The 12,522-nt window shown below is 32.4% G+C and overlaps 1 protein-coding gene and 1 pseudogene across 1 annotated transcript; one reads left to right on the plus strand and one right to left on the minus strand.

Annotated features, from left to right (window-relative positions):
* The first annotated feature begins 224 nt into the window (after positions 1 to 224).
* Positions 225 to 2,179, plus strand: LOC111401512 (annotated as a pseudogene).
* Positions 2,180 to 6,526: 4,347 nt separating this feature from the next.
* On the minus strand, positions 6,527 to 8,052 carry LOC111400408. Its single transcript, XM_023027825.1, has 4 exons — positions 7,689 to 8,052; positions 7,298 to 7,531; positions 7,205 to 7,255; positions 6,527 to 6,630 (listed from the first exon to the last, which is right to left on the minus strand). Exons 1-4 carry the CDS (start codon positions 8,050 to 8,052, stop codon positions 6,527 to 6,529), a joined length of 753 nt encoding a protein of 250 aa, XP_022883593.1.
* Between the last annotated feature and the right edge of the window lie 4,470 nt (positions 8,053 to 12,522).

Consider the following 12,522-nt stretch of genomic DNA (forward strand, 5'->3'; position numbering starts at 1 on the left):
TTTGAACTTGTTGAGTGGACATTGCATAGGCCAGCTCCTTTTTGTCTACCCTTCTTTAAATTTTTATTTTTTATTTTTTTTTAGTAAAACTCATTTTCAACCGCACATTCTTACTATAAAATATTTTGCAGTTTTTACCTTTTTTTTAACCACACGTTCCCCAAGAAACACTATTCTAAAATGCGTTTTCCCAAAAAAAAAAAAAGAAAAATGGCAACAAACAATAACATCGGTCGTGGGGATGTAGTGTTATTGGTTTTTAAAAATTGAGTAGAAACTATTTATTAATGTGGGGTTAAACATTTTACTTTAATTGTTTAGTACCTAACTACAATTGCTAATGCCAAGGGCGTGTCCCATGTCCATACACTCACGACTACTAGTTAATTTGGTTTATGGATGAACTTTAGATGGTTATTATATGTTAACGTCTTTGTAAGGGTTTTTTATTGTTTATTACTTCTATTATTTGTTCTGGGTTTATCATTTGTGAATGTATCAGAGCAAGTCTATTGAAAATGGCTGTTTTAATAAACGTCAGCTCAAGCTATTGAAAATGGCCGATAACAATGCACTACCTGAGAAGCATGATTCCTCTGCTGACAGTAACTTACCTTCTGAGTCTCTTTCCCATGTGAAAAAGCACAAGTTTTGGGAAACCCAGCCTGTTGGCCAGTTCAAGGATCTTGGGGATTCAAGTCTACCTGAAGGCCCGATTGAGCAACCGACACCCCTGTCTGAAGTCAAACAAGAGCCTTATAATCTTCCGACTCCTTATGAGTGGATTACTTGTGATATGGACTCAGGCGAGATGTGTAACGAGGTGTATGCTCTCTTGTCCAATAATTATGTCGAGGATGTTGACAGCATGTTCAGATTCAATTATTCGAAGGAGTTTCTTTATTGGGCACTTCACCCTCCAGGTTATTATAGGAGTTGGCACATTGGAGTTAGGGTGAAGAATTCAAAAAAATTGGTTGCGTTCATTACTGGGGTTCCTGCAAAAATCCGGGTCCGTGACACTGTTTTTGTGATGGCAGAGATAAATTTTCTGTGCGTTCACAAGAAACTCAGGTCGAAAAGACTTACTCCGGTCATGATTAAAGAGGTCACCCGAAGGGTTCAGTTGGAGAATATCTGGCAAGCTGCTTATACTGCTGGGGTTGTCCGTCCTACGCCCATAGCTACTTGTCAATATTGGCATAGATCATTAAATCCTAAGAAACTTATTGATGTTGGATTTTCTAGGATCAGTGGAAGAATGACAAAGAACAGGACAATAAAGCTGTACAAGTTACCAGATCAAACAGTGACTCCCGGGTTTCGAAAGACGGAACCCATGATGTTCCTGCAGTTAGTCGTTTGCTTAAGAATTACTTGAAGAAGTTAATTGTTGCACCAGATTTTGATGAGGATGATGTAGAGCACTGGCTGCTTCCAAAGGAGATTGTTGTGGATAGTTATTTGGTAGAAAGTCCAGAAACTCATGAAATCACTGACTTCTGCAGTTTTTACACCCTCCCGTCTTCTATACTCGGTAATCAAAACCATTCTACTTTAAAGGCTGCTTATTCTTTTTATAACGTGTCGACAAAGACTCCATTGATTCAGTTGATGAATGATGCTCTCATTGTGGCAAAGAAGAATGATTTTGATGTTTTCAATGCTTTGGATGTCATGAATAATGAGACTTTCTTGAAGGAGCTTAAGTTTGTTCCAGGAGACGGAAAACTCCACTACTATCTCGACAACTATCACCTCAAGCAAGCTTTGAGACCATCAGAACTCGGGCTCGTCCTCTTATAAATTGTGATTGGGATTCAATCTGCAGTACTACAGGGCACTCATATTTCTAAGTTGAACTAACTTTTCTCATTTCGTGGTTGATACAATCGCCCCCATCATACTTAATTTTCATCCATGGTGAGTTTGACTTTTTGTGAAACAAGGAACAATAAATTGTCACTGAACATTTGGCCCGAGTTCCATGGGCAATTATTTGTTTTATGCTAAGAGTTGCCTGTTAATAAAAGATAAAATAAAAATATTGTTTGCTCCACTTTCTTTGTGTTCTGCACTTATATGTTTGAAAATGATCTATAGCCATTATTCGGTACAGCATTAATTATCTTTCCCATGGTTCTGATGTTTCAGAGCATAAGTAATTTCAGGTTGATGTTCCCCATTAGTTGTTGCTCGCTATGAATAATTTTAAGACATATTATAGTCGATCTTTACCGTATGTAGATGCTGTTTCCGTATTTGGATCTCTAGCCATGAACCTTCGTAAACAAGAGTTTTATACAGATATTACAATATGGGCGTGAAAGTCATATCTGGATAGAAGTTGTTTTCAGAAATCTACTATTTATCATCTCAGCAGAGTACCTTTAAAGGATTCTTTCATAACTTGGTAGATCTACTAGTCGAGGAGCCCAAGGCTTGTTACTACATGTGCTGCAACAAAAACGATGAGTCCCCTTTCTGCTCGGGCTTTATGTACACGAAGGAATCAGTAGCTATGTCAAACTACAGGCTGTAACGTTCCAAAATCTATTTCATTTTTTATTTTATTTTATAAAATAGACTTAAAGTGTTATCGAGAATCCTCTTTTCCTAATTTAAGCAAAAATCTACTTTTATTTAAAATTTGAAATTTGTTCGATAAGTCGATAAATTTATTATAAACATTTTAAGTGAAAAGTTTACACATCAAATAAAGTCTTAAAGTGCTACAATTTCAAACCATCAATTCGAATTTAACATAAAATGTCAAATGCTCGAGCACAAGAAAAATATATTAAATAATGTGCATAAAAGTTAATATAAATAGGTTTTTGAAATGAAACTTTTTGTAAATTATTATTTCTAGAAATTTTAATTGGCGACCGCATGAGTATCACATGACATGTTCTAATCCGAAATTATCATTTCTCGAAATTATCAATCTATCACGCGTCCGCACGACGCGTTCTAATCTGAAATGTTATTATAAAAGTGAGTATTAAAAAAAAAATACTCAATAAGAAATACGTGCATATCCTTATTAATATGATATAAATATAAAATGACATGGCATATCGATATTTTTAGATTTAGAGCAAACTGATCACGACATCCAACAGGTCAATAAATTTCATAAGAATTCTTATATCCCGTAAGATTTACATATTTGATCAAACCGTCAATCCCATAAGATTTAACATATTCAGTCTAACGATCCACTTCGAAGAATTTAACATAAAAATCGATTCAAAGGCCTTAGAATATTTCATGTCAAAATCTATAAAAATATCAAGAAAATAAAAATTTAAAAAAAAAAAAAAAAAAAAAAAAAAGGAAGAAGAAGAAGAAAAAACACTGTGATTCCAATGACCACTGTCAGTTTCATTTTTTTGAATTTCAATCGAATACTTTTAAGTTTCAAATTTAATTCTAAACATATTATTTAAGAGTTTATCGGTTAATTATATCAATTATTATCAGGGATTTAATTATTTTTAAGTTATAATATTCTTTTCAACTTCCAAGTAACCGCACTACAATTTCCTCAATTTTTTTATTATTTACATTTTGTTTATTAATAAAATATGAAATCTAGAATATTTTCTTTTTATCAAAATAACAAGGGTAATAACTAGTCTAAAAATATTTATTCTTGAGCTAAATATGTTCTATTTAATGCAAGCTATAAAATGAGTATAATATCTTTTATCAATTTCTAAAATGCTTAAATATTCGGTCCAAATAACTTACGATAAATTTTTATACGTAAGCAAATAAAGTATAATTACAAATCAGTGGATCGAGTTTATCCATTCAACTATTGAACTTTAATGTGACGACAAAGGCTAGACATGGACTATTTCATTTGCTAGAAGACCATTATTAAATTTAGTTTCATATGAAAATATAATTAAAATTCAGGGTGTTACATCCCTTCCCCCTTAAAATAATTTCGTCCCTGAAATTACCCTATTTAACCGAAAAGATCAAGATACTTGGCTTTTATTTCTTCTTCTTTCTCCCAAGGAACCTCGTCTACAACATGATTTTTTCATCAAACTTTAATTAAGGCAATTTCTTTATTTCTTAATGCATGTATTTTCCTTTCGATAATCTCAAAAGGAGTTTCATAATACATTAGATCCTTCTGTACTTTCAATGATTCATAGCTTATCACATGTTCGGGATCATGCACGTACTTTCTAAGCATTGATACGTAGAATACATTATGTGCTACTGATAGTCTAGGTGGCAATGCTACATAGTATGCTACATTTTCAATTTTGTCTAAAATTTCGAAAGGACCTATAAATCAAGGTCTCAAAATTTCCTTTTTACCAAATTTAAGAACCCCACCTTTAGAAACACTTTCTCACCGACTTCAAAATTTATCAATTTTTTCATTGATTTGCATAGCTTTTCTATCTATCTTGAGTAGATTTTATCCTATCTCTGATTTTATCAATTGTTTGCACTATCCTTGTATTAATCTTTAGACCTAAAATTCATTTTTCTCTAACTTCATCCCAATGAAAATGGGATCTACATCTTCTACCATAGAGAGCTTCATAAGGAATCATGCCAACAGTAGCCCAAAAGCTATTATTTTATGCAAACTCCACTAATGATATGTGTGATTCCCAACTACCTCCCAAATTCAAAACACATGCTCGGAGCATGTCTTCCAAGATCCGAATAGTCCTTTGAGACTGTCCATTAGATTGAGGATGATAGGCAGTGCTAAAATTAACCTTGTCCACATACCTCCTTGCATGTTAAGTAAACATTGAGTCTTGATCTGAGACAATGGATGCTGCAACTCCATGTATCCTTACAATTTCCTTAGCATATAATTGAGCAAATTGATGCATACTATAGTTCATTCTTATTGGAAGAAAATGAGCTAACTTTGTCAACCTGTCCATAATTACCCAAATGATATCGTGTCCTTTGGTTGATTTCAGAAAACCAACGACAAAATCAATGGTTATTTGCTCCCATTTCCACTTTGAAATTTTCAATGGATTTAATGGTCCTGATGGTCTTTGATATTCTGCTTTAACTTACTGACATACAATACACTTCTCAACAAAAAAACCAAACCCTCTTTTCATATTCCTTTACCAAAATATATCGCACAGGTTTTGATACATTTCAGTACTACTAAGATGTGCATCATACGGGGCATAATAAACTTTTTCTAATATTTCTCTTCTAATTCCTTCATCCTTTAGTACACGTAATCTTCCCTCGAACATCAAAACATTGTTATTTGCTATTGCAAAACCTTTTCTTTTACTTGTATCAACTTCCACCTTGATTTTCCTAAAAAATGGATAGTTATCTTGAGCATCCTTGATTCTATCCCTAAGAATAGGTTAAATTTTTAATGCTGCAATCTTTATAGTAACTTGAGTTGGTGGAATGACAAGTTCCAATTTCAATTTATCAAACTCCTTTATTAACTGCACTGGGTAAGATTGCTAGTTGTCCCACTATATTCCTACTAAGAGCATCCGCAACTACATTAGTTTTACCCGGATAATAATAGATAGTGCAATCATAATCTTTAACTAACTCCAACCACCTTCTTTGCCTCATATTCAAATCATTTTGAGTGAAGAAGTATTTCAAATTCTTATAATCCGTATAAATATCACACTTCACACCGTAAAGGTAGCGATGCCATATCTTTAGAACGTATATTACGGCTGCAAGCTCTAGTTCATGCCTAGGGTAGTTTTGCTCATGTTGTTTTAACTATCTTGAGGCATATACGATCACCATTCCAAACTGCATTAGTACACATTACAAACCTTGTTTGGATGCATCGCTATATATAATGAAGCCATTTGAACCCTCTGGTATAGCTAAAACTGGAGCAATAACCAATTTATGTTTCAGTTCTTGAAAGCTCCTCACAGTCCTCAATCCATTGAAATTTTAAGTCCTTCCTAGTCAGTTAGGTCATCGGCCCAGCTATTTTGGAGAATCCCTTAATGAATTTTTTATAATAATCTGCTAGTCCTAAGAAACTACGAACTTCGCCTACTTTCGTCTATTTGGACCAGTTGGTTATCGTTTCAACTCTACTAGGGTCTACTTCAATCACTTATGCAATAACCACATGACCAATGAAAATTATACGATCAAGCCAAAATTCACATTTTTTGAATTTGGCATATGATTTCTCCATTCATAGTGTTTCTAACATTATCTTGAGTTATTTTTCATACCAAAATGTCATTAATGAAGACAATGACAAATTGATCTAAATACTGATGGAATACTCTATTCATCAAATCCATAAAATACTGCAGGAGCATCTGTTAACCGAAAGGGCATTATTGTGAACTCCTAATGACCATAGCGAGTTCTAAATGTCATCTTTGAAATGTCATTTGCTTTCACTCTCAACTGATGATAGCCAGACCTCAAATCAATCTTAAAAAATACCATTGTACCTTTTAACTGATTGAAGAGGTCTTCAATCCAAGAAAGGGGATTTTTTTACAGTCAGTTAGTTCAGTTCCCTATAATCAATGCACAATATCATTGATCCGTCCTTCTTCTTCAAATACAAATTCGGTGCACCCCAAGGAGATGTACTTGATCGAATGTAACCTTTATCCAATATTCTTGCAACTGTATCTTTAATTATCGTAGTTCTTTTGGCCCCATCCTATATAGAGCTTTAGATACTGGAGTTGCTCCGCGTACGAGGTTAATTGTAAACTCTAACTGCCTATCAAGTGGTGCGCCAGGTAAGTCATCAGGGAATACATCAATGAAATCTCGTACAATTGGCACATTATCAATAGTAAGCTTCGATTGCTGAGTTCATGTATACTTACTAGAAATCCTCGGTAAGATCTTTTCTTTAACATTTTTTCTGCCTTTATGATCGACACGAGTCGGGGTAAATACTTAACTCGTATAGCAAAAAATCAAAACTCTACTTTCCCAAGCTTCTGAAAAATTACTTATTTTTTCGAAACATCGAATGGTTACGTGATTGCCCCAACCAGTCCATTCCTAGAATAACAAAGTCTTTTCATATGTAGGAGGTTTAGATTAGCTACAAATTCTTTTCCTTCCATTTCTAATTTTATTGCCCTAGCAATCTGATTGGCATTTATAGTTTTACCTGATGGGATGAAAATTTCTAAAACACTATTGGATTTTTAACATGCAGTACATGATTTAGAAATAAATGCGGTAGAAATAAATGAATGAGTAGCTCCTGAACCTATAAGAACATATGCAGGTAGTTCAGATATTGATAGAATACCTGCCATTACATTCGGATCCTCTGTTGCCTCTTTCTGGATTAAAGCAAAGACTTTGGCTTTCACTTTCTTGCCCTGTACATTGTCTTTCTTAGGTGAACATGTCTTGTAGTCCGGGGTAAAATGACCTTCTTGGTCACATCGATAGCACACATTTTTCTCAAACAAGCACTTTCCTTGATGTGCCTTGTTGCACTTAGGACATCGTGAAGTAACTTTATTTTGTTTGCTTGATCCTAATCCCAATCATGTATTGGCTTTCTTAAATTGTTCAAATCCTCTCTTTATTCGATCCATTCCACTTTCATTTCCCATAAGATTCATTATTTTACTCAGTCATCCGATCCATTTCTAGACAATTAGAAATTGATTGAGCTCGCTAAAGCACTTCACTATAGGTAGTCGTATGAGATGCCATGATTCCTCCAATCTCTGCACGCAAAACAAGTTTGAACCTCCTAGCCTTCTTTTGTGCGATTTCCACAATGTGTGTAGCATACCTAGAAAGTTGTTCGAGCTTTCTTTCATATTCATCAAGTGACATATTTTCTTGTTTCAACAGTAGGAACTCTGCCTCTTTCCAATCCCTCAGTGATTGGGGAAAGTAGTTTTTCATTACACCTTTGAACTGTGCCCAAATCATAATGCGTTGTTGTGCTTTTGTTCTGGAGTGCGAAGCAGACTCCCACCGGTGGCCTGTTGCTCCAACCAGCATAAATTCAGCACATGATACCTTATGTGCATCAGTGCATGTCATGTATTTGTAGATTCGTTCTAGCTCTCTTACCTACTCATCGGCTGCGATTTGCTTTGCCGTCAAAAGAATGAGATCTGAAACAATAAAAATTGCTCTATAATTGAACTTGTGTTATTGGCATTTGCCAGTCTTTTTTGATGAGGTGCTCTTACGGGTGCTTGATTCCTACCAAGGTCATACATCACTCTCACCTGATCCTTAAACATAAATGCTTGGTTTTGTTGTCCCGCTATTTTCTTTAAATTAGAAATGTTGAACAACATAGTAGTTCAATATGTTAAAAAAAAATTAAATTTTTTTATTAATAGTACTCCTTGAAATCAGGATATACAATAGTTTGACAAATTTTAATGTTTAATAACATAAAGGAAAGATATCATAGTAATAAGGAAATGAAACCTAAGTCTCTAATCTTTATGAATCATGCGAATCTTCTTTAATGGAGCTTCATCCTTGGAAGAGTCTTCTGTCTTAGGCCTGGATTCTATGTCCATTTGAAACAGTAGCTCAAGTTCATGCTTGTGATCATTCTCTAACGACAACCCAAAGTCATCCCCATGCTCCCATTCGAAATCTTCTTCTGGGTCCGATTCAAATTGAGGTTTTGGCTCGAGCTCAGGATCAACGTCATCATCGAGATCGTTCATTATATCCGGTTGGGATTCTAAGCCCTCACACCACCTATCTAGAAGGGTCTGACAATATATACCAAACTCAATTGTGTTTAGGTGTTCTGGAGGGTTACCTTCTAATATCTCATCCCTAACCATAACTCCCATGTCTCCCCCATTCAAGTGGAAGTGAGTGTATAAGGTTATTCACAACTCGATATGCATGATCTCCAATCCTGTATCCACAGCTACCATAGATCTTTCATGAATGTTTTGCACGTGTTCGACAAGCGAATGAGTCAAGTCAATCACATAATTCTCATAATATTGAATGATGGAGCTACAGTTCAACATTGCTCTACAAGTTATGGTGTTTCTAACAGTCTAATAAGTTATAATCATGTCTGTCACGTAAGTGTTCAATTATATTTATTTTTGTAGCGATACACAGTATACGTTATGCTCTTGTGATCTTGATAAAATTACTAATCAGTATACCTTTATGTATAATAAAATAAAAACATACATAACATATTTCATTCTAAACATTCAATTATAATCATTTCACGAATTCAAGCGTAATTAATACATAAATCATGCTTAAAAATAAAATGAAACAAAACAATTCCTCCATACCTTGAGTTCATCGGATGGATAGTAGATTGACGAGTGTTAAATACCATATATCTTATTTTAATACTTGTTTAATAAAATTCTCATAATGTGTAGAAATAAATAAATAAAAATTAAATAGACACCTATTGGCATATTAAAAAAATATTATTTTTATTATTATCTTTATATTTTAAATAGAGATTACGATAACTTACCAATCAAATTTTAATTTTTTTTAATACTGTCATCTGAAAAATCGCACACTACATAACGATGACTAGACATTTCTTTAATTCACATTTAAGAACACATTAGCCATTTTCTTTGTTACGGATTTGGTGGTCAGACAATATAGGTATTTAAAAAAAAAAAAAAAAAAACAAAAAGTTTTCTTCAAGTTCCTAGTTTAAAAGTTTTTTTTTCCTTGTACTGTGATTAAATTATAATGAGGTTGCATTATTTTCTGTTGGCAAATATTCTGATCACTTCATAGTAAATTTTATGATGCAGTAAACAAGCAACAACTAAAATTTACAATTGGATTGAAAATACACTTATGTTGATTAAGCATGCAATTAAGTCTCTTTTAAAAATATTACTGAGAACTTAAATATTTCAACGATTTACTCAAAGTAAATTCAACTAATTCTCATAATGTCATAATCGTAAAATATTTAACAAACTAGAAAATACTATTTGTATTATTATTATTATTTTCCATTTAGACCACTACGTCTCCCATTTAAATTATTATTCAAAGAAAAATCACTAATGCACGTAATTCACCTAACAAAAAAAAAAAAAATCATATTATACTTGATGGTAAAAATGAAAATATAATAAAAAAAAATTTCAGTCTCCAGAAACGAAGATCTGAACTTTGATATCAAACTATAATGCCTCAAAATCTATTTCATTTAAAAAAAAAAAAAAAGACTTGAAGTGTTACCGAAAATCCTCTTTTCCTAATTTAAGCAAAAATCTACTTTTACTCAAAATTTGAAATTTGTTCGATAAGTCGATAATTACAAACCAACATTTTAATTGAAAAGTTTACGCATCAAATAAAATATTAAAGTACTATGATTTCATACAATCAATTCAAATTTAACATAAAATGTCAAATGTTCGGGCACAAGAAAAAATATATTAAATAACGTGCATAAATGTTAACATAAATATGTTCTTCAAATGAAACATTTAGTGAATTATCATTTGTAGAAATTTTACTTGACGACTTCATGAGTATCACTCGGTTAATCTGCCAAGCGTCCAGACAACCCGTTCTAATCTGAAATGTTATTATAAGGGTGAGCATTAAAAAAAAAAAAAAAAAAAAAAAGAACTCAATAAGACATATATACATATCCTTATTAACATGATATAACTAAAATGACATGGCCTACAACATTTTTAGATTTAAAGCAAACTGGTCGCGACATCCAATAGTTTGAGGAATTTCATAAGAATTCCTATATCTCGTAAGATTTACATATTAGCCCAAATGATCCATCCCTGTAGGAATTAATATATTGGACTTAACGGTCCATTCAGAAGAATTCAATATAAAAATCGATCTGAGGCCTTAGAGTATTTCATGTCAAAATCTATAAAAATATCAAGAAAATAAGAATTTACCACTTGCACAAAGTATTCTTGCCTCGATTGATATGAAAAATTCTGAAAATATGTTTGTAGAATAATAGTGAAGAGAATTATTTCCAACAGTGTGTATATCAACACAGAAAATGAAGTTTATGTTCTAAAAGAAAATTTTAACTATATACATATATATAATTCATCAAAAAAAAATGAAAGAGGGAAGAAGAAGAAGAAGAAGAAGAAGAAGAAGAAGAAGAAGAAGAAGAGAAGAAAAAAGAAAAAAAGAAAAAAAAAAAGGCGTGATTCCAATGACCACTTTTAGTTTCATTTTTTTAGAATTTCTATCAAATACTTTTAAGTTTCAAATTTAATTCTAAATGTATTATTTAAGAGTTTATGGATTAATTATATCAATTATTATCAAAATTAAGGGATTTAATTATGTTTAAGTTATAATATACTTTTCAACTTCCAAGTGACTGTATTGCAATTTCCTTTATTATATTATTATTTACATTTTGTTTATTAATAAACATTTCATTTCTGAGTAGAAGAGCCGTTTGCAAAAAGGAAATTTAGAATACTTTTTTTTTTTTTTTATCAAAATAACTCGGGTATAACTAGTCTAAAAATATTTATTCTTGAGACAAATATGTGCTATTTAATACGAGCTACAAAATGAGTATAATATCGACATATTTTTATCAACTTTTACAATGCTTAAATATTCGACTCAAATAATTTAAGATAAATTTTTATACATAAACAAATAAATTATTTATGCAAATAAGTGGTTCGAGTTTATCACTTCAGCGTTGAACTTTAGTGTGACGACAAAGGCTAGACATGTACTATTTCATTTGCTAGATGATCATTATTAAATTTAACTCATATGAAAATATAATTAAAATTCGGGGTGTTACACAGACAACCTATGCCAAGAGAATAGTTTCGCCCTCTGAATCTAATATGAATATCCAGCAACAAAATTTTTTTTTATGCTGTACAAATGCAATGCTTTCTTTATAAATGAATAAATCTTCCACGGTTTAAGTCTTAAAATAACGATGACAAATATTGCGGCATAATGGCAAATTATGGTAACTACACTTCATAGTTCAAGCATCTGTTTAAAGATAAGTAGGGCTGAATCTTGTGTGCAGCTATTGTAGCAGCATCTTCGACTGTTTCTTCAGAGCTGATTGATGGCGAATTCTGTAATGGACTTGGTTTGTCTTCTCTTTTTTTCAGCACTGGTGATTTAGTGCCAAAAGCAGCTTCTTTAATCTTGTAGCAGTCCTGAACCAGCACATTGCCACATTTCCAACAATTAAATTGCAAAGTTATCAGCAATACTACCATCCTAGCGTGAAAGGGAGTGTGAGATGTGGAAAATACAGCGAGGGTCTATACACGAACCAAATATGTTAAGACTGTAGATTTAACTTTACAAAAAACAAACAATTATAAACACTCAAAGTCACTTTTTAATTTTTATCCATGTCAATGTTTGGAAAATCGATCCTGACATTGACTCGGAAGAGAGAGGGTCAAGGGTGATGAAAATTGAATATGGCTGATTTTAATTTAATTTTGACAATTTTATCCATGTATCATATTTCATTTATATTTGATTTTTTTT

Source organism: Olea europaea, chromosome 10, assembly GCF_002742605.1.
Source record: "Olea europaea var. sylvestris chromosome 10, O_europaea_v1, whole genome shotgun sequence".
NCBI lineage: Eukaryota > Viridiplantae > Streptophyta > Magnoliopsida > Lamiales > Oleaceae > Olea > Olea europaea.

What these genes read in the sequence shown, in the direction of transcription:
- LOC111400408 (XM_023027825.1), bottom strand. Translation starts at nt 8,052, where the DNA reads ATGACATGCACTGATGCACATAAGGTATCATGTGCTGAATTTATGCTG. An exon ending in ATCTCATACGACTACCTATA is followed by an intron (nt 7,532 to 7,688) that starts GTGAAGTGCTTT and finishes GATTGGGATTAG; the next exon opens with GATCAAGCAAACAAAATAAA. An exon ending in GGATCCGAATGTAATGGCAG is followed by an intron (nt 7,256 to 7,297) that starts GTATTCTATCAA and finishes ATGTTCTTATAG; the next exon opens with GTTCAGGAGCTACTCATTCA.